The 24,023-nt window shown below is 39.7% G+C and overlaps 1 protein-coding gene across 1 annotated transcript; it reads right to left on the reverse strand.

Annotated features, from left to right (window-relative positions):
- Window positions 1-21,127: 21,127 nt before the first annotated feature.
- On the reverse strand, window positions 21,128-21,610 carry LOC138892288 (uncharacterized). The gene has a single exon (XM_070175994.1). The coding sequence runs from the start codon at window positions 21,608-21,610 to the stop codon at window positions 21,128-21,130; it is 483 nt and encodes a 160-aa protein (XP_070032095.1).
- Between the last annotated feature and the right edge of the window lie 2,413 nt (window positions 21,611-24,023).

Raw genomic sequence — 24,023 nt, forward strand, 5'->3', positions numbered from 1 at the left:
TTCGCTGAGAGGGTGTTCATGTGCTAGTAGCGCGTTGGAGTTTGAATATATTCGGGACCATGTCAGAGTGAGTGAATCTCAACAACGACCCTAGCGGGTTTAAGAATTAAAGGGCAGTGCCTAAGAATTTTGGGTCCATTGTGTGGTTAAGGATCGAGGTTTCGCAGTGGATTACGAACGAGACTTGGAATGTTCTATGTTATCATCGGGTATGCAGTACAGTAGTGGAGGAAAGGAAGAAACATTTTCTGATTCGCGAAAGGTCCTTTAGAATGGGTGAACCAGTTGGAGATATTATTGTGCGCATGAGGAGGGTATGAGATGGTTCATGGATAATGAGACGATGTGGTCTCGTGATTCGGGTCACTCAGGGCGAGTGCTGATTGAGTTCGTTATATTTTTTAATGGAGCTATTATTGTTTCTAAGGCAAGTCAAGAGTAAATCGGAAGAAGTTGGGTCGGTTAGTAATGGTTTGAACCAGCACGATTGTGGCAATGATCAGTTCCTTCAGCATGTTAGTTATACATGTAGTTGGTGGTTGTATGTGAGGGCTTGGTAGCCACCATAATTTGATTGATTTGGGAGATACTTAATTCTAATGGCCTTGTTATGTGTGAATGGATCCCGGAAGAGTTATGAAGGTTTAGACCATGACTCGAGGTTTGTATTTTCTGCGGTTATGCGAATTCAGTTGCGTGGTGAAATGGTTCTTCTGAAATGAGTTGAATGAAATGGCTTCTAGCCAATGAAGTATTTATTCTACTTGTAGTTCGGGAGTTATGATGAATTCTTGTACTCTCACGTAGCGGCGCGATAAGTGCAGTGAGCGGCATGGGAATTGGAAGTTGAGGATCAAGGTTGCGGTTTGGTGTTGATAAGAATGTCACAAGCTCAGATGAGGAGGGAAGAATTCAGATGTTCAGAGTAAGCTGGCATTTTCTTTAGTGGTACATGAGAACGATGTCCGGTGTAAGAGGCTTTGTGTATTGATTTGTGGACCCTTGGTTGGCTTTACATAATTAGTACGGTTGGTGGTGCGGAGGTACAGACTTTGCTACCTGGTGCGGAAGGCCGTGAGAGCGTATTCCACGGGAAAATTGTATAAGTGTGACACATTAGTCACTTGATGGTTAAAGATTGAAACCAAACATAGAGATTATGGTACTATCATTAATGTGAGAGTTTATGCCGGGAAGGCGCTCTATTCCTTTGGTGGTGAACTGTGGGAGTTTGTTTCGGGTTTGGACGGCTACTCGTGTGTGTTATGAATAGGGCCATTGGGGATCCTTGAAAGGTTGTTGTCCTAGTATGGGATGATCAGAATTGGCTTGGGGTCCGTTAGTGGGTCTAATGTGAGTGTGTGCTCTACATCAGGTTGGATGTGTTCGTTCGGCATAACATTGCTTGTGGAGGAGTCTTTGGGCGTTGGATGATATTCCCGTCGTCAACTTTTCCATGTAATACTCTATTGTGCCATGTGGGTTATGAAACAGCTTGATTATTCGCACATGTGTTGCGATCCCGTGTAGCTTGTGGTGTTATATGAGCAGTATGGCTCTCGAGAGGCAGGTCATTTATCGCACCTTAGTTGTGCTTGGGTTTTGTGGCATGTTGCGCTATCCGTATCCCCATAGTTGTATTTTTTGCACTTGGCGTGCTTGTGGCTGATATTCGGTATTCTGTAGGTAGAAGCATATGGCTTGATGGGTATGTCCTTCTTTATTGTTATGAGTTGATCGGGTGGCATGCCGCCACGGGTACGTTGGTTGGATCGGGTTGCAGGTCGCAACGGTATCATGTGTGGATCGGGTTGCATACCGCAATAGTGACATGTTGAGAACGGTTCCCTATATCTATTCTTGTGTATTTGATTTCGTATTCTCTGAGAAGGGTTTATAACATCTGTTCGGCCATTTTATTCGTTACCCGGGCCGGGTAGTTCTTTTCCAGAGTTTGTTTTCCTTATGTATCACATTCGAGTCTATAACGTTTTGGCACATTGTTGGCATCATATGCGATTTTGGAAGTGTTTGAGATGGCTTATTGCCTTAGCAGCTTGTTCTGGGTGAGACGAGGTTATTGGGCCTGGGATAAGTGTGATCGAAGTTATGTAGGGTACATTAAAGAGCACATATCGTTATTTAGCTCAGAATGAGATAATGATCCTTGTCGGGAAGGGAGACTCCATGATTTGTTATTTCGGTATGTGGTTATTAGTTCTACACATCCTTTCCATTGTGGCAGTATTGCGAGAGTTGGAGTAGGACTTATATGCGTCATGAGATGTATTGCAGGCATAATATTCATGAAATTTCAGCAATTGTGACCGAATGATGTTATTATGGTCAAGTGACTTATGTGGTACAGGGTGTGATTTCAGCGGAGGAGCATGGTCATGCTGCGTGCAGTGTCTAGTGATTGATGCGGTGTTCGTATGTTAGGATCGGGTCTCGTGGAAATTTTTCGGATGTTTGAATTTGATTATAAGGCTTGTTAGGTAAGGTTATAAGGAGGATATTCAGTCTGACTTGAGCTAATGTGCTCACATGGGTTGTGGTGGCACGAGTAGGAGCATGAGGCATTAAATAGTGATTTTAGACAACCCCGGAACAGTCCTCACCATATTTGAGGACGAACGTATGATTAAGTGGGGGAAAATAAAATGACCCGATCGGTCGTTTTGAGCCCTAGCGCGTCATTCAGCGGTTTGAGGCCTTGAGTAGCTTCACTTCATGTTTTATGACTTGTACGCGTAGTCGAATCGAATTTTGGGAAGTTCAAAGTTGATTCGGATGGGAAATTCTAATTTCGGAAGCTTTAAGTCATGGGAATTGACCGTAGGTTGAATTGTGTAAAGACGCCTCCAGAATGGAGTTTCGATGGTTTCGGCGTTAATAGGCGAAAGTTGGAATTTGGATGATTGTTGGAAAGTTTGACCTGGAGTGGTCTTTTTGATATCGAGGTCGGATTCCGATTCTGGAAGTTGGAGTAGGTCCATAATATCAATTATGACTTGTGAGCAAAATTTGAGGTCAATCAGATTTGATTTGATAGGTTTCGGCGTCAAATGTAGAAGTTTGAAGTTTTAAAGTTCATTAGGCTTGAATCGATGCGCAATTCATATTTTTAGCGTTGTTTGATATGATTTAATGGCTCGACTGAGTTCGGTTGATGTTTTAGGACTGGTTGGTATATTTGGTCGAGGTCCCGGGGGCCTCGGGTGGATTCTGAATGGTTAACAGAGAAAATTTGGACTTGTGAGAATGGCTGAAGGCACTAGTAATGGTGCAATCGCACCTGCGCAAGCTTTGACCGCAGGAGCGAGCTCGTAGAAGCGAGCCATTGGGTGCAGATGCTTGACTGGAGGAAGTGGCATGTCGCTGCAGGTGCGACATGAAGGCCGCAGAAGCGGAGTCTCTTCTGTGGAGGAATGAGCGCAGAAGCGGAAGGGCCAGGGAGGCCTGGTGATCGCAGAAGTGGAGACCTTCCGCAGAAGCGGGAGCGCAGATGCGGCTATCCCTTCGCAGAAGCACACGCGCAGGTGTGCTTAGGGTGATGCAAAAGCGAGATTTTGTGTCCTAAGTAATGGCCGCACCTGTGATGGAATTTCTGCTAGTGCGGAGCCGCAGATGCGGCTACGGCCTCGCAGAAGCAAAATCACTGGGCAGAAAAGGGTTAATTCCGAGGGTTTAATTTCATTCTCCATCTTTGAACCTAGAGAGCTCGGATTGAGGCGAAATTTTGAGGGTTTTCCAGAGAAAATATTTGGGTAAGGATTCTTGACTTGTTTTTGATTAATGTCTACTAATCTATCAATTATTTCTTCATTTAATTATGGATTTGCGTTGAGAAATTTGGGAGAAAATGGTGGAAGTTCTTAGACCGAAATTTTGTGAATTTAAAAGCGATTTAAGGTCGGATTTGAGTAATGTTGGTATGGGTGAACTCGATATCGAATGTGTGTTCGTATTTTGTGAATTTTACCCGATTCCGAGATGTGGGCACGGGTCGACCTTTTGGGGCGATGTTTTTGATTCTTTGCTAAAGTCGTAGATTTATTATTTAAATTAGTTTCTTATAGTTTTATTTATGGTATAAAATTGCTTTTGGCTAGATTTGGGCCGTTCAGAGTCGGAAAGTCGAGGGCAAGGCATTCTTATCGACTGTTTGAGCGATATTTGAGGTAAGTGACTTGTCTAACCTTGTGTGGGGAAATGTCCCTTAGGTTTTGTTACTATTATGATATTTGCAATATGTGAAGGCCGTATACGCAAGGTGATGAGTGCGTACTCGGGTTAAATGTTGAAAAATATATTTCTTGCTGAGTAATTTTCTTTTAATTCCTTAACTAAGTTGCTCTAGCATGTGTAGTCATCATGTTTAGCCTAATGTCGCATGCTTACATGTCTTATGTCTTACTTGCAATTTGTGCAACATGTTTAGATGAATTACCTGTTTCCTTGATATTGTATTCAGTCTTTAACTGTAGGATTCCTTGCTATAAATTCATTGTTCCATAGGTTATGAGTTGCGTATTTACTTTTGGGACTACGAGGAGGTACCTCGGGTGTGCTCCTGTTATATATTTACTTTTAGGACTACGAGGCGGTACCTAGGGAGCGCCCCTGTTGCATATTTACTTTTGGGACAACGAGGCGGTACTTTGGGAGCGCCCCTATTGCATATTTACTTTTGAGACTACGAGGCGGTACCTCGGGCGCTCCCCTGTTGCATATTTACTTTTAGGACTACGAGGTGGTACCTCGGGAGCGTCCCTATTGCATATTTACTTTTGGGTATACGAGGCGGTACCTCTGGAGTGCCCCTGCTGTTCACCTCTATTTGCTGTGTTGTTACTTTTCTGAAATTTCTCATTGTTAAATTCTCAGTCACCTCATTATATTATTATATCTTCTGCCTTATTTACATTTATTCCAGTAGGGACCTGACCAGACCTCATCACTACTCTACTAAGGTTAGGCTTGGTACTTACTGAGAACCGTTGTAGTGTACTCATACTACACTTCTGCATATTTTTGTGCAGATCCAGATTCTTCCTACCAGGCCTGATACCAGTGAGCCGGACCGTACATGGATACTTCAAGGTATATCTACCAGCGTCTGCGGACCGTACGTAGAGACTTCAAGGTATATCTTTAGAGCTTCTGACTTATTTCTACCGGGTTTTGGGATTTGTAATTAATTGAATCGTAGTTCTTTTTTATATTTCATGTGTTGAGGTTTGAGTTCAGTTTATATTCAGTTATTCCGCAAATTGTTAGGCTTAGTTAGTCTTAGAGACTAGGTGCAATCACGATATCCTACGGAGAGAAATTGGGGTCGTGACACTAAGGCGATTACTTACAATAACCTGTACGCAATATAAAATAATGGCAGAAAAGAAAATGCAGGAACGAATTAAAGCAGTTAATACATGAAAAAAACCCAACCTCCGAAAGAAAACCAGTAAATGCTAGAAATACCAATCTTTAGAGTCTCGTATGAAAATATCGAAGCCAACACAACGCGATAAGGAAATAGAAGCACCTAGACTGTTGCGGCGCACAACCCGATCCCACCGTACAACACAAAACTCCCTTATTCCACCGTAATAATATCAACAATAATAAATAAATATATATTGCGGCGCGCAACCCGATCCCGCCATATAATCAGAATCAGTATCATAATTCACCCTTATTTCACCGTATCAATCTACCCTTATTCCACCTATTGCGGCGCGCAACCTAATCCAACCGTAATAATTTAAATTCGCTCTTATTTCGCCATATTAATCCAACCTTATCTCACCTGTTGCGGCGTGCAACCCGATCATACCGTACAGTATGAATAAATCAATAAGTGCATTTAATTTAACAACTTAAATCACAAGAGCACTGTACGAGCAATGGATATGAAGCTGGAACGGAAAGAAAATCGCGTCTCAAGTTGAGAATCCACTATAATGAATACTAAACATCAAGCCAATTCAATAAATGACAACTAAGGGTACAAGTAAGTCATTTAAGGCCAATAACAGTAAGTCATGAAAGCATGAAAAAATCTAACATTTTAACACGAGAATAATAAGTGACAAGTAGCAAATAAAGGCATGGAAAGCATTTAAAGCACGTAACAGTTAAGGCATGGAAGGTCATAATTAATGAATTATAGAAAATCAGGGAAATAAGTATTTCGGCGCCATATAAGCACTCGTCACCTCGCATATACGCCGCACACATGAATTTCACATAGCACATAGTTCAAGGGTTCCTAATTCCCTCAAATCAAGGTTAAACCCGACACTTACCTCACTCCGCAGTCATCTCAGAGCTCTACCGGGCCTTTCATCTAGAATCCGTCTCCAAACCACTCGTATCTAACCACAATCGACTCGATAACGTCAAATAATGCCAAGGGAATCAATCACCCATTCACCCCCGAGCCCGATTATGTAATTAGTTTCGAAATCCGATCCCAAATTAAGGTCCTAACCCCTCCTACCAATTCTTCCTAAATCCCTAGTTTTCTACCATGGAAGAACAAAGATTAAGGCTAGAAGTTAATGGGTGATGTTAGAAATAGAAGAAAATGAGTTAAAGTATACTAATCTATGAATTGGTGTTGAAATTTCTCCTCCAAATCACCTCTAGGCCGAGCTCTATTGAAAAGATTATGAAAAATGGGTGAAATCCTGATTTTGAAATATTTAAGTGACTGGGCGTCACGTGTTCATCGCGATCGCGAGAACCCTGACGCGTTCGTGAAGAGCACAACTTTTCAGGCTTACATGATCGCAGAGTTATCTATGCATTCGCGTAAGTTTAATCCCCCTCACCACCTCGTTCGCGAGCCTGGGCTCGCGTTCTCATAGAGTAAGTCCCTTTTCCAGCCCAGCCTATCTAACACTACGCGTTCGCGGTTGACGGATCGTGTTCGTGAAGAACAGACCCCCCAATGCTCCGCGTTCGAGACCATGGTCTCGCGTTCGCATAGAATGAAATCCTCCCGAATCCCAGATTTCCCTCCACGATCGCGAGAAAGGCTTCGCGATCGCGAAGGACAATACACTAGTGACAGCTGAAGCTCAAAAAACCAGATTGTTTTCTAAGTTCAAACCATCCGTAACCTATCCGAAACTCACACGAGTCCTCAGGTCTCCAAACCAAATATGCACACAAGTCCAAAAATATTATACGAACTCGCTCGCTCGATCAAAATAACAAAACAACATCTAGAACTACGAATCGGACACCAAAATGAATGAAATTTTCAATAAAATTTAAGAACTTTGGTTTTAATAATCGGACGTCCGAATCACGTCAAATTACTTCCGTTTTGCACCAAATTTTGCAAAAAAATCATGAATACAGTAATGGACCTATACCAAGTTCCGAAATTAAAATCCGGACCCGGTATCAACAAAGTCAAACATCGGTCAAATTTATAAATTCTTTAAACCTTTAAACTTAAAATTTTCAATAAATTGCGAAAACTTGAGCTAAGGACAAGAGGGGGTTGCTCTAGTGGTGAGCACCCTTCACTTCCAACTAAGAGGTTGTGAGTTCGAGTCACCCCAAGAGCAAGGTGGAAAATTCTTAGAGGGAGGGAGCCGAGGGTCTATCGGAAACAGCCTCTCTACCCCAGGGTAGGGGTAAGGTCTGCGTGCGCACTACCCTCCCCAGACCCCACTAGTGGGATTATACTGGATTGTTGTTGTTGTTGTTGAGCTAGAGACCTCCGAATTCGATTTCGGACATACGCCCAAGTCCCAAATTACGATACGGATCCACCGGGACCGTCAAAATACGGATTTGAGTCTGTTTGCTCAAAACGTTGACCAAAGTCAACTCAAATAAATTTTAAGGCACGAATTCATATTTTAATTAATTTTTAACATAAAAATTTTCCGAAAAAAGGGACGGACTGTGCACGCAAATTGAGAAAGATTAAAAGGAGCTATTTAACGCTTCGAAACACAGAATCAAGGGTTAAAGCTCTAGATGACCTATCGGGTCATCACATGGTAATTTTCACAGTTGTTACCAAAAAAAAAATTATATTATCAATCCTATAATAAGATTAATTATGCAAATAAAAGCTACAATCATATCGCTTTAATTAATATTTTGGAGGAATTGTACGTTTTTCAAATGCATGAACAAACATTGAGTAAAATGTATAAACCATATATAACTTGTTCTTAATAAAATTGTCCATTTATACTCATATTTCTATTTCTTTTCAATTTTTAAAAGAAAAAAGTCATATAAAACTAAAAGATTTTGATACATAAAGTTAATTATATGAGCATAGTATGATCAAGATTCTCAATATAAATACTTGAAAATATTATGATTAAATATGCAAGTCAATCTCCAGCTTTCCTCTAAATTAATACTCTACAATGAGTTTTTTAATATTTATTACAGAACTAATTAATTTATCTAATATTAGCATTAAGAAGTTGCATGTCCAGGTGAAGAGAATTTACAATGAGTTGGCATGTACAAGGTAAAATAAAATTTTACAAATACATTACAGGACTTGTACCATTATATCATTGTTAGCTCGATTTTATACCTTCCCATTCTTTTCATGGATAAATATTTTGTTTTATCGAGAAAAAAAAAGGAGAATTCACGAAAAAAGAAAAAAATCATAAACATGAAGTTCCAATTTGAGGGATGTATTCGTACATTCCCCACCCCCCCCCCCCAGATCATTGTCCAATAGGTTTACTCAACAAAAGAAAAGAGAATATAAGGTCAAATGCCCCGAAAAGAAAACTGTAGAAGAACACACAAATGGATGTTAATATATGAAGTAAATAACAATTAACAATTATAGGGGAAGATGAAAAGTTTGAAACTATAAAAGAGCATACACATGAATTGTCAAAAGTGTATACTAATAAATAAACAATTATAGAGAAGGACAAAAGTTAAATAATTATAGACTTTACATGTCACAATCCAAAATTCCATCTTATGCCGTGATGGCGCCTAGCCGTACTTGTTAAGCAAGTCAACTAACAATGAATAGAATATAGTCCGGATTCCTTTAATTAACATAGTCATATCATAAATAAAGACAAGAATAATCTCCAAATAATAAAATATCTTATACAAGCATAACATGGTCCGAACACAACCAAAATAATGCAACACCCCAGAACTAGGTGACACAAGTACACAAACAACTACTGAATAAGTACAAGTCTGAATGGATAATCCAAAACTATCCGTGATAAAGAAAATAGACAGGAGATAAATAAGGAGAGGGACTCGGGCACTGCGATACAAATTTATGAGGTGCAGCTCGCCCTAAGTCTCCGAGCAATCGCCTAGGCTCAACAAGAGACTCTGCTAGTATTACCTGAAGATATGCCCAAAGAGATGCACAGAAGCATAATATGAGTACATCACAGTCGGTACCCAGTAAGGATCAAGTCTAACCTCGAAGAAGTAGTGACGAGGCTATAGGCAGCAAGAGACTTACAACACAAATATAAACAGCAAGCCTGGAGCTAAAACAATAAAAATTCTCATGATTTATAAGTATCAGAGATATAAGATAGTTGAAAGATATAAAGCATGCTTTTCTAGTTGAAGAGATAATCATGATACTTCTCAAATATGGTATTTAAAGATGGCATGCTGCAATCAACGGAGTCAAGCCTCCCAACTAGCACAAATATATGGCATGCAATACTTAGCATTTAAATGAATACTTATACATAAATCAAGGATGTCCATGCATGCTCAAGACTCCATCTATTGCCATGATCAGTTCAAGATCCATGTACCCGATACAAAATCTATGTATCCCGATGCAAAATCTATGTATTATTATAGTAACCCGATATAAAATCTATATATCGATCCGATACACAATTCATGCATCGACCATGCTCACATGGCTCAAAGTAACATGGGTAATCACCTGACTCCAGAGCGACAATACCAAATGCAAGCGTAAAAGGAAGCTTGATAGCTCACATATAACCAAATATCCGCTCATCATATCTTGTGCCATGAATGTATTTCAACAGCAAGACCTTGCCTTTCCGCGCCATAATCTCTGTTAGAATCAAGTAACCGAATATAATACATATGCATATGCCCAAGAATTTAATAGATAAAAGATGCACAAGGACTTAATAATAATCATGCGGGTATGTGCTCATAAATATTTTTATAAGATTAGCAAGATTCAAGAAATTCAACATCTCAAGAATAACCTTTCACGCCTTCATAAATAAGAAAAAACCTAGGCATGATCTCTAGCATTAATAAGAGAGCGAGTGTAGTTATATATAAGCCAAATAAATCATAAATCGAGATAATCACATAATCAAAACAAGGCAAAAAATATCTCAATTCTTCTCCCGACATGATGTAAATTTGGTAAGTGCATATACGCTCGCCACCCCATATATATACAACCCCAATTACCTTAAACACATAGCAATCAAGTCAAATCCTAGGGGTTTTTCCTCTTAACAAGGTTTGCCAAGAGACTTACCTCCGCCCAGTAAGCTAAAAATCACCAAAGAAGCCAAATCATCAAAAATCTAACTGCAAACGACTTAAATCTTGTCAAATACAACCCAATGACATTAAACAAAGCCATAGAAATCAATCTCAAACGATAAAGTTTGAATCTTTAATCAAATACACAAAGTCAACTAGGGCTCGCCTCCCAGAACCTGATAAAACTTATAAATCCCGAATATCCATTCGAATAGGATTCCAAATATAGAAGTTTCTTCCAAAATCGACTACAAATCGGGATTCAATTCTCAATTATTTATTTTTCAAAAACTAGTAAAAAAAATCCTCAAATTTCAATTTCAAATCCCATAATTTATGTGTAATAATATATGGGGAAGCAAGATATAATATAAAAATCAAGCAGAAATCACATACCCTCAAAGTGGTGATGCAATTCTCCCCAAAAATCGCCTTTAACTGAGTTTCAAAACTTAAAATGGTGAAAATAACTCAAACCCTCGAAATATACATCCTGCCCAGTGACTTCCGCATCTGCGAACAAAACAGTCCCTTTTGCAATGTCGCATCTGCTGCAAAACCATCGCAGATGCGAAACTAAAATAAACAGCCGCACCCTCGCTTCTACGAGACATCTATGCATCTGCAGTCTCGCTGGTGTGCCCCCCATGTGCAGCTGCGCTTGCACTTTTGCGCTACTAAGTCTGCATCTGTGGACTATCATGCCCAAGACAAATTGCACTTTTGTGCACCACTCGCTGCATCTGTGACTTCACACCTGCTCCTAATTTTTCGCAGGTGTGATACACCAGAACCCTGCCAAAAACCAGCAATGCCATAAGTCGTTATCATAGCCCGGAATCAATCTGAAATACTCCCAAGCCTTTTGTCACCCTATTCAATCATACCAACAAATCCAAATATGTTATCCAAATGTTCAAACCATTATGAATAACATCAAAACCAAGAATCGACGATCAAATCAATCTCTTAAGTTTAAGAACTTCCAACTTGCAACCAAGCATACGATTCAAGTCTAACCAATCCAGATTCCAACCAAAATTTGCGCATAAAAATCAAATGATATAACTGACCTATTTCAAGTTTCGGAACAACAATTCGACTATAATATCATCAAAGTCAACCCTGGTCAAACCTATAAATATTGCAAATCGAAATTCGAACATATGCCTAAGTCTAAAGTCACCAAATAAACCTATTAAAACCATAAAAATACCGATACGAGGTCGTTTACACAAATGTCAAACCTTGGTTGTCTCTTCCAACTTAAACCTTCCAAATTGAGAAACATGCTATCAAATCAATCCTGAACGTTGCGAACATAAAATCAACCATTCACCCAAGTTATAATACATCATATGAAGATACTTAAGGTCTCAAACCGCCGAATTAAATACAAAATCTCAAAACGACCGTTTGTATCATTATATTCTGCACTACTTAAATTTACGTTCATCCTCGGATGTGCTAAAAGTTGTTCCAAAGATGCCAAATCGTTATATAATCATCATGTACATACCCATGGGTGATCTCATGTCACCTCAAACCGTATAAGCCCATTACACAGTCCGAACTGAAGATCTTTCCTCCAATCTTAACTTACAATCCATAGAACCAAATTTCAACTTCCGGATCTCCCTCCGAGATCTGATTCTTATGTATGAACATTGTATCAATCTCAACAAACGGTAGCACATCATAAATATACTCACAAGATTTAACCAGACAATGTATCCCAAAGCTCATGTACTCATAGTAATATCTTTTGACTACAATAACTGCTCATTACCAAATTCAGTACTGGTAATATAACTCATATCAAATAGAACCTTGTTCCAAACCATCACAATATTTTTAATGATAAAAGAAGCCTGTAGAAACTCATAACCAACTGTCAAATTTTGAGCTCACTAATTACATTCTTCTTCCAAACACACCTTATCCAAATCCGATTGCACTAATTCCTAGTCCAATAACCTCATCTCAACTAGTTAAAACTGCTAGACCAACATGCCACACAAAATACCATCTAGACCCACATACGACGTAATCCGTTCACCAAACAAGCAATAACTCAATTGTAGCCAATAATGGAAAGACAATCAAATGTGATAACTATCCAACAAGCCTCACGGATATAATTTAAAAAGCACAATGCAATGAGTCCTTCCTATAAGGTAGAAACAAAACATACGGAGTATGCACCAGAAATTGTATCCAAACATAACACTGTTGAGGCATGCAACCTGATCCAATCATCATACCGCTCCACACCAGAATACTTATTGAGCCAAAATCAGCATGCCCATGAAACACGTGTGTATCAACAACCAGAACATACCGTGTCAAAATATAACCACGGGAAGATAGATAGCATAAAGGTCTACGAAAAGGCAATCACAACTACGGTACAATAAACAAATCAACATCTCAAGGGCCATCTCGATCCTATAACACCACAAAGCCTAAACAAGGCCACAACATGCGCGTGAATAATCAAGTAGTCTCACAACCCATCATAGCATACGATAGTAACACATGAAACAGATCAGGAAAAGAATAATATCCATTTGGCCCGATGACTGCCCGTAGAAGAAGCTGCGCTGAGAAAGAAAATCCGATCCAGTATAGAATACTCATTCTCATTAGGCCTACCAATAGGCCCCCAAATCGATTAAGATTATCCTAAAATAGGTAAATAACCTCCCAAAATCCACAATGACCTCATCAATGATGTATAAAATCACCTGTCTAGCCCTTAATACACTTTCAGAGTCGCAACTAACAAAATAATCTGCCTCTACAAAGATTAAATCTCTAAACCTCGAGAATACAAAACTTTCCATACCTGATCTCTATCTCCCCCACTTAAATGTCTGGTACATCAAAAATCACCTTATGAGAAGCACCCCCATAAATCTTCCGCGTCAAGTAGCAAAATTCTGAACATCAATGGTTACCAACCACAGGATCTCTGTAGTACTAGCCCAGCATCTGTAAATTAAAACATAATGCACCTTTCATAATGCACACTCTGCTCAGGCAATGCAAGATAGTGTTAGCATTCTCTTAAACATCTGAAATCTCCCATGTTGTCTTGAACTCATGACATCTATTTCAAAACTAAACTGCAACCTTGTCCATTCAATCTCAATCCTACATGGCTCATCGCATTAATCATGCCACAACACGAACCCGTCATCAACTCTGAATCACCATTAGGATACACACTTTATTGTCCATGAACCTTCCACTCAACTCAGTTTAGGATACACGCAATAACTTCCCATGCCTGTAGAAGGAACCAACCGCAAGTCGTGGTCAAAATGATCATAAACTCTTCGGAATTCATTTGTACATAACCAAACCATTAGAACTGAATCCCTCTAAATCAACCAAGTAGCACAGACTGCCAAACTCGAAAGGTATTGCCACAAAATATCTGTAAAGCCCTATTATGTCAAAGGAACTTATCACCTCTATTACCATGCTGATCTAAGCCACTACTAAACGGACCCAACTTCTTTAGATTACTCATGACCAACCTTCATGAAAACAATTCTCTTTCCCAGTACTCTATGGACCCCAATCAAAACTTATCCCAACATGAAATCTCGTTGTCCTAAGACTTGTAAGCCACTTTATTCTCTCTTATACGCCTAACAGTACCTCAAATGGAAATACTTGTTTTGAAGAGATCTTCTATGAATATGAAGTTATTCCTTCCATCTCTCAAACAATGCCTCGCAGAACCAATAATGTTACAGTAATACCCCAAGTCTATTCCACAATCCAACGTCAATCCCAGCTCCTCATCCATACAACGCATCTAAAACTCCTTAGGTACCACATCTTAAATATTGAACCCATTAGAACCACCCTTGAGAGTCACAACTCAGTCCTTGTCCCGAATACATAGCCAAACATGCTGAATGATTTGTGCTCCATTAGCATATGAATACTCCAAAAGAAATAACCAAGCGAATTCTTTCCCTTTAAATACTACATCCACCAAGGACAATCCAACCTGATTTATTCCACAACCTAAATATAACAACTAGGTGAAATATAACATGCCCCAAGAAATTCCTTGACCGAATTAGTGTCGAAGTCATTTTCCTCAAGCCATAAATAATCCACGAGCGCACCAAAGTTTAGGACTGCAATAACACATGACCATGTGATCCGATCATTGATGGTAAGCTCCCCCACATGGCTTTAAGAAACAATAACATATCTCAAGAACCCACAATGACCGTTCTTCCTTAGGTACTATGACTTCACACTATTATTCAACTGAATTTCTCATAAGCTCAGGTTGCACTATCCATAACAAATCCCAAATTATTAGCCCAAAATCATACTCACCTCATAAGAAATCGTACAAACCCTAGCCTTCTCAGAAGAGATAGCCCACCTGTATAGCTCAAATCTTTTTATGACATTGCCGCAAACACCACCATTATGTAACCAATTGATTCTCCCGAGTCCACACTCGTACACATGCCACAAGAATCTATTTTATTTCATCAATGAATAACTGAAAGATCCATCCAAACATCCAGAACTCATGACCGTATAGTATGCCAAGATGATAATCAAAGCATTCACAATTCCTTTGTAGCTCAAGCAAACCCTTCTTGTCAAATTCAAACCCTCCAAAATGTATGCAATCATTACCAAATAAAATACACCAAATTAGTCATTTGTTCACAACGACCCAAATCGCACCAACCTTCTTCAAGGCCTGTGGCTATCCTACCACAATGTCCATAATGATACGCCCCATTTCCACGAAGGTATAACCACCTCCCAAAGAAAATCACTCGATCTCTGCTGCTCATACTTGCTCTACTAACAAATAAACCACCAACAAACATGTCTAATAAGGTATTCTTCCATCCTCGCCACACATAATGCTGTCTCGAATCACGATACATATCTGTATTATCAAGATAAACAAAACATCACAAACTATGAACCTCTCCAGGGATCATATCCATCGAACCATCAATACAAGAAACACAAATCTGACACTAAAGTCACAACACACCGACATACTAAGGACCACCTCCTTAGAACCACCCCGCACACTATGTCCCTAAGGACTAGCAAATGTAGATCATCAAACTAACGAGCTCCGATGCGCTCAAACAAAGACAACTGCAACAACCACACAAGAAATAACTCCACCATGCTCACAAATATCCAATCTCATAATTCTATAAACAAAGTTCGAAACTTTTATTGCCCAACTGCCTCTCCTCCGCTGGAACGAATGCCAAACTCCAAATTATGAACCAGATAGTTCCCCTCACGGGGATTCAATTATCGTGACACGTAAGCAATCATCTACCACTTTGCACTAATAGTGCGCCAAAACTAACATGCGAAGCATGACAATATACTATGCAAGGCCCCGAACCCGTGGGCAACATTAACACAGAGGCAGTTATAGATGGAAACCTCTCAACAAAGTGACAATAGTAGTCAAACCTCCACACATGAGAATAACATTCCACACCACAGGTGCTTAACAAAGCGACGATAGTAGTCAAACCTCCACACATGAGAATAACATCCCACAACACAGGTGCAACATCACCATAAATCATGAGATCTCAACTGATATCGAGTGCTCAACATCAGGTACGAACAAATAGGAGGAAACTGAAGATATAGGCTTCAAGTCCAGATAAACTTGCACGATAAGAAATCAAGAAAGGGAAATTTCCTAACATCCTGTAGAATCTCGGAGATAAGTACAAACGTCTCCATATCGATCCACAAGACTCTATTAGACCTGCTCGTGACTCATGATACCCTTAGAACCTAGAGCTAATACCAACATGTCACGACCCAAAATCCTACCTCAGGCCGTGATAGCGCCTTGCTGTACTTTCTAAGCAAGCTAACTTGCAATCAGCGGAATATAGTCCATATTTCTTTAGTTAACAGTCATATCATAAATAAAGATAGGAATAATCTCAAAATAGTAAAATATCATATACAACCATAACATGACAAAAATAATACAACCCCCAAGAACTAGGTGACACAAATACACAAGCAACTATATAATAGTATTGGTATGAATACATAATCCAAAACTACATGTAAGAAATAAAATACACAGGAGATAAATAAGGATATGGACTCGGGCACTACGATATGAATCAATGAGGTACAACTTTCCATAAGTCTCTAAGCAATCGCCTAGGTTCAACAAAAGGCCCCGCTTGTATCACCTGAGGTTCTGAAAAAGATGTACAGAAATATAGTATGAACACACCACAATCGGTATTCAGTAAGTATCAAGTCTAATCTCAAAAAAGTAGCAACAAGGTTTCATGCATCAAGATACTTATAATATAGATATAAATAACAAGCCTGTAGCTGAAACAATCAATATCCATATGAACAACATATATCAAAGATATAAGACAATAAAAAGATATAAAACATGCTTTTACAGTTTAAGAGAAAATCATAACACTGCTAAGATATGATTTTTAAAGATGGCATGCTTCAATTAACGAAGTCGACGCTCCTAACTAGCATAAATATATGGCATACAACTGTTATCATTTAAATCAACACTTCTACATGAATCAAGGATGTCCATGTGGGCTCAAGACTCCATCTATTGCCATGACCGGTACAAGATCCATGTACCCCGATACAAAATTCATGTATCACAGTAACCTGATACAAAATTTAAGTATCGGCCTGATACACAATCCATGCATCGGCCATGCTCACAGGGTCCAAAGTAACATGGGTAATCACCTGACATCAGAGGGACGGTACCAAATCCAAGAACAAAAAGGAGCTTGAGAGCTCACTTATAATCAATTTTTCGCTTATTATGTCCTATAGCATAATTGTATTATAACCGCACGACCTTGTCTTTCATGCCACAATCTCAGTCTGAATAAAGTAACCAAATATAACACATATGCATATGCCCAAGAATTTAATAGATAAAAAATGCACAAGGATTTAATAATAATCATGCAGGTATATGCTCATGAAATTTTTATATGACTATGGATGATTCAAACAATTCAATATCTCAAGAATAAGCTTCCATGCCTTCATAAATAAGCAAAAATCTGCATATGATCTCTATGATGAATAAGAGAGCGAGTGTAGTCATATAAACCGAATAAGTCATGAATCGAGATGAGCACATAATTAAAATAAGGCATAAAGTATTTCAATTCTACCCCGGACATGATATAAATTTGATAAGTGTATATACGCTCACCAACTCATATATACACCACCCCTAATACCTTAAACACATAGCAATCAAGTTAAATCCTAGGGTTTTCCCTCTTAACAAGGTTAGACAAGAGACATACCTCTGCCCAATAAGCTAAAAATCCAAAAAGATGCCAAATAGTCCAAAATCCAACTCCAAACGACTCGAATCTAATCAAATATAATCCAATAACATCAAATAAAGCTATAAAATTCAATCCCAAACAATAAAGCTTGAGTCTTTAATCAAATACCCAAAGTCAATCAAAAAGTCAACCCGATCTCGCTTCCTTGAACCCGACAAAACTCAAAATTCCCGAATACGCATTCGAATACAAGTCCAAATATACAAGTTTTATCCTAAATCTACTCCAAATCATGGTTCAAATATCAATTATTCTTTTTTCAAAAACTAGCACAAAACCCCCCAAATTTCACTTTCAAATCCCATAATCTATGCGTAATAATTCATGGAAAAATAAGATATAATTTCAAAATTACATTGTCACGACCCCATTTCCCACTATAGACCGTGATGGCGCCCAACGTCGCCGCTAGGCAAGCCAACGGTGAATTATCCATTTAATTATTCATCTTAGTATTTCTAAAGACATTGATTTTTATTTAATAAAGAGCAAAAGGTAAACAACCGTAGTAATATAAAGCATAAAAATAAACATAAGGGTGAATAGTAAAATTAATAGACAAAAATCATGAATATCTACTTTAGATTTCCACAACCCGATATTACAAGTGCACGAGCATTTAGTAGAATACACAAAACTCCCTACAACTACTGTCTGAAACAGAAATAATAAGTACAACAAGAGGAGGCTCCGGGTGCTACAGAACGGAGCATGGGAAGAAGCTCACCACTATGTCTCCGGGTAATGCGGATGCATGTCTGAACGAACACCAGATGTACCTGCCTCACTACCTAGCCAATTTATGCAAAAGTATAGTGTGAGTACATAAAAAATGTGTACCCAGTAAGTATCTAGTCTAACCTCGAAGAAGTAGTGACGAGGGGTCGACATCGACACTTACTAGTGATTAATATATATGGAGTGTAAAAATTATAAATAAGCATGAAATACAACATTAATAATGGAATAAGAGGTAATATATAAGTAATGCTTTAACCAAATAACAAGTTAAAAGTCCCCAAATATGACATGCTAATCTTAACAAGTAAAGGCCAACAAGTACTTACAATCTCTCAAGTCATGAAGGATATATCGAGTATAATAGGACCCCTAGCAACAAGACACACGAGTTATGCTGAGGTCGTACCACCCGATCCATAACAATCGTGTACATACACTACCGAGGTCGTACATCCCGATCCATTGATGCATCACATTATATACAAATATTGTCGAGGCGTTCGGCCCGATCCACAGGAATAGGAAAACCTTTCGGACTACGAATTATGCGTTTACAACCCCCAAGGTAAGCCCATAAAGGAATATAAATTTTCCATCAATAATTAAACATTCCGCCAAATCTCTAAGTCATGAAGCTCGTCTAACATAATCTTTAATCAAATTTTTACTTATTAACACAAGCAATTAAACTAACAAGTTGAGTTCATATAATGCAAGTATTGAATAACAAAATCCTATGTCAACCCGGACATAACATGAATTTTAGCTATGTACGGACTCTCGTCATTTCGTGCGTACGTAACACTCAAAATTAGTAGAAAATAATAATTTAAACACTTATGGGGTTAATTCCCTCTTACAAGGTTAGGCAAGAGACTTACCTCATTTTCAAATCCACTTTCCCGTCCACAAATCACACTAAAAGCCTCAAGTCGGTGCCGAGCAAATCCGAAACTAGCCAAAGGTTTCACAAACTAATTAATATTTGCACAAAAGTTCATAATTTAACTATTACCTTAATTAGCCAACCCAATTTGGAAGATTCCTAAAATTCATCTCCAGGCCCACGTGCCTGGATTCCGTAAAATTTTGAAAATTATTGTTACCCATAACCTCACAAACACAAATATACAATTTCTACTCAACTCCATAACCATTTTCGTGGTCTAATCCCATTTTTATTAAAACCTAGGTTTTTCAATAAAATCCTGAAATTTCCACATTCTACATGTTAAATTTTGCCTATAATCCATGTATTGAACTCACACTATGTAGAGATTACTTAATTAAATGTGCTAGATGAAAATTCCTCTCCAAAGAGCTCTAAAATCGGCCACAAGATGAGAGAAATAAACAAAATAGGCCAAAGTCCCGTTTTTAATTAAGTCCACAGCCCGACGATCATTCTTCGTGATCGCAGAAGAAGCCTCGCGATCACAAAGGCAAAGCTGGCCCAGCCCTGGAGATCTTCATCGCGAACGCGAGGGAAGACACGCGATCGCAAAGGATTGCCTAGCCTGAGCTTCGTGAACATGGTCAGCCTTTCGCGAACGCGAAGATAAATGGTGACTGACCCCTCCCAGTTACTTTTCTTCTACGTGAACGCGAAACTTCCCACGTAAATGCGAAGACCACCGGTCCCAGACCATCGCGACCGCTTGATCGCGATCTCAAAGAAACAATCACCCGACAACCCTAATCCTTCGTCACGAACGTGACCCTATCTCCGCGTTCGTGAAGAACGAAACCAAAACCAGCAACTTAGCACTTTTGGACTTAGCTCCGGGTAGTCCGAAACATACCTGAGCCACTCGGGACCCTGTCCAATTGCATCAACAAGTCCATTAACATAATGTAGACATGCCCGAACCCTCGGAACATGTAAAACGACATAGAAACCAAGAATCGCACCCCAAAACAAAATTGAATCAACTTTTGAGCTTCAAACTTGTCCACTAGCTCTGAATGCGTCGAATCATACTTAGACAATTCAGAATGCCAATTTTGCGTACAAGTCGTAATTCACCATACAAACCTATTCTCAGGTTCGAAATTTCAAATGGACCTCGATAATACCTAAGTCCGCTTCAGACCAAATTTAAAGAACTAGAAAACCTTCAATGTGCCAACTTTCAACATTAAGCACGGAAACGATCTTAGATCACCCGAAACCCGATACGAACACACGCCCAAGTTCAAAATCATCATACGAACCTATTGAAACTATCAAATCCCATTTCTGAGGTCGTTTGCTCAAAATGTTGACTCAAGTCAAACTTGGCCATCTTAGACAACTATTAAGGAACTACGTATTCCGATTTCAACACCCTACCAAACCCAAACCAACCATCCCCGCAAGTTATAAAAAGTAAAAGCACATACGGGGATTCTTAATTAGGGGGACGAGGGCCTAGAAATCAAAATGACCTGTCGGGTCGTTACATTCTTGACCTTTTAAGCAAACGTTCATCTTCGAATGGGTATAGAATCATACCTAGAGTGCTGAATAAGTGTAGATATCTGCTATGCATGTCCTCCTCGATCTCCCAAGTCACCTCCTCGATTTGTTGACCTCTCCACTGGACCTTTACCACAGAAATCTTCTTAGACCTCAACTGGTGAACCTGCCTGTCGACAATGGCAACCAGCTCCTCTTCATAGCCCAAGCTCTCATCTAGCTGAACCGTGTTGTAATCCAACACATGCCACATGTCGGCATGATACTTCCAAATCATAGGCACATAGAAGACCGGATGAACTCCCGATAAACTGGGAGGGAAAGCAAGCTCGTAAGAAACCTCCCTAATACGCCTCAGCACCTCAAATGGGCCAATAAACCTTGGACTCAGCTTGACCTTCTTTCTGAACCTCATGATACCCTTCACCGGTGAGACTTTCAAGATAACCTTCAAGCCCACCATAAATGATAAATTACATGCCTTCCGATCCGCGTAACTCTTCTCTCTAGATTGTGCTGTGAAAAGTCGCTCCTGAGTCAACTTTACCTTCTCCAAGTAATCCTTCGCTAAATCAATTCCATATAACCTAGCCTCGTCAGGGTCAAATCATCTGATAGGCGAACGACATCACCGACCATATAAAGCCTCAAATGGAGCCATCTCGATGCTAGACTGATAACTGTTGTTATAAGAAAACTCAGCCAAAGGAAAGAATCGATCACACTACCCTTCGAAGTCATTCACACACGTTCTGAGCATATCCTCTAGAATCTGAAATGTCTGCTCCGACTGACTGTCGGTTTGCGGATGAAAGGTTATGCTGAGCTTTACCCGGGTGCCCAACTCACTCTGTACTACTCTCCAGAAATGCAAAGTTAACTGAGGGCCTCTATCTAATATGATGGAAACAGGCACACCATGCAATCAGACAATCTCCGGAATGTAAATCTGGGCCAATCTCTCTGAAGAGTACGTAGTCTCCACCGAAATAAATCGTGTCAACTTGGTCAGCCTGTCGGTAATGACCTAAACAACATCAAACTTCCTCAACGTCCGCGGCAACCCAACTACAAAGTCTATAGTGATGCACTCCTAGTTTTACTCAAATATAACCATTTGCTAGAGTAGGCCACATGGCCTCTATTTCTCATACTTAACTTGCTGGCAATTTAGACATCTCGCTACATACTCAACTATGTCCTTCTATATCCGCCGCCACCAATAATACTTCCTCAGATCGCGATACATCTTCATAGTACCTGGATGAATAGAATATCGAGAACTGTGTGCCTCGTCTAGAATCTTCTCCCTCAAGCCATCAATATTAAAAACACACAGGCGACCCTGAGTCGCAGAACACCATCCTCACTGATAGTAACCTCCTTGGAACCACCATATAGTACCATCTCTCTAAGAACTAACAAGTGCGGATCATCTTCGGACAAGCCTTGATCCGCTCAAATAATGAAAACTGAGCCACAACACATGCAAGAACTCGACTAGGCTCTGAAATATCCAACCTCACAAGTCTATTAGCCAAGGACTGAATGTCCAAAGCTAATGGACTCTCCTCTACTGAAATGAATGCCAAACTACCATACTCTCGGTCTTTCTACTCAAGGCATCTGCAACCATATTCTCCTTGCCCGGATGGTAAAGGATGGTAATATCTTAATCCTTCAGTAACTCAAGCCATATGCGCTGGCTCAAATTAAGATCCCTCTGCTTAAATAAATGCTGCAAGCTACAATGATCGGTGTAAACCTCGCAAGACACCCCATAAAGATAATACCTCCAGATCTTGAGAGCATGAAATATCACGGCTAACTCCAAATCATGTACGTGGTAATTCTTCTCATGGGGGTTCAGCTTACGTGAAGCACATGCAATAACTCGCCCCTCCCGAATCACTACACAACCCAGGCCAACGCAAAACGTCGCAATACACAGTATACATCCCTAAACCAAAAGGCAACACTAACACTGGTGATGTAGTCAATGAAGTGTTTAACTTCTGAAAGCTCGCCTCACAATCATCGGACCATATGAACAGAGCACCCTTCTGGATCAATCTAGTAAAAGGTGCTGTAATAGATAAGAAGCCCTCCACAAACCGCCAATAATAACTTACTAACCCTAAGAAACTCCTGATATCGGTCGTTGTGGTAGGATGAGGCCAACTCTGTACTACCTCAATCTTCTTGAGATCAACCTTAATACCCCCACCTACTATGACATGTCCAAAGAATGCCACAGAATCTAACTAGAAATCGCACTTGGAGAACTTAGCATATAACTTCTATTCCCGCAAGGTCTGAAGCACAACTCTCAAATGCTGCTCCAGCTCCTCCATACTATGCTAGTAGATCAATATGTCATCAATGAAGACAATGAAAAATGCGTCAAGATATGGCCTAAACACCCGGCTCATCAAATCCATATACGTCGCAGGGGCGTTGGTCAAGCCGAAGGACATCACTAGAAATTCATAGTGCCCATTCTAGTCCGGAAAGTCGCCTTCGGAACATCTGAAGCACGAATCTTTAGCTGATGATACCCAGATCTCAAGTTAATCTTAAAACCACCCTGGCAGCCTGTAACTGGTCAAAAAAATCATCAACGCATGGCAATGGGTACTTGTTCATTATAGTAACTTTGTTGAACTAGAGGTAATCAATGCACATCCACATACTTCCATCCTTCTTTTTCACAAACAATACTGGTGCACCACAAGGCGACACACTCGGTCCGACGAACCCCTTCGCAAGAAATTTCTCAAGTTGTTCCTTCTACTCCATCAACTCTTTCGGAGCCATGCAGTATGGTGGAATAGAGATAGGCCGGTTACGGGGTGCCAAATTAATATTGAAATCGA

This window comes from Nicotiana tomentosiformis, chromosome 5 (genome assembly GCF_000390325.3).
Source record: "Nicotiana tomentosiformis chromosome 5, ASM39032v3, whole genome shotgun sequence".
In the NCBI taxonomy this organism is placed as follows: Eukaryota; Viridiplantae; Streptophyta; class Magnoliopsida; order Solanales; family Solanaceae; genus Nicotiana; species Nicotiana tomentosiformis.

Excerpts from the sequence above, each read along its gene's own strand:
- LOC138892288 (XM_070175994.1), bottom strand. The coding sequence starts at position 21,610 with ATGGTGGGCTTGAAGGTTATCTTGAAAGTCTCACCGGTGAAGGGTATC.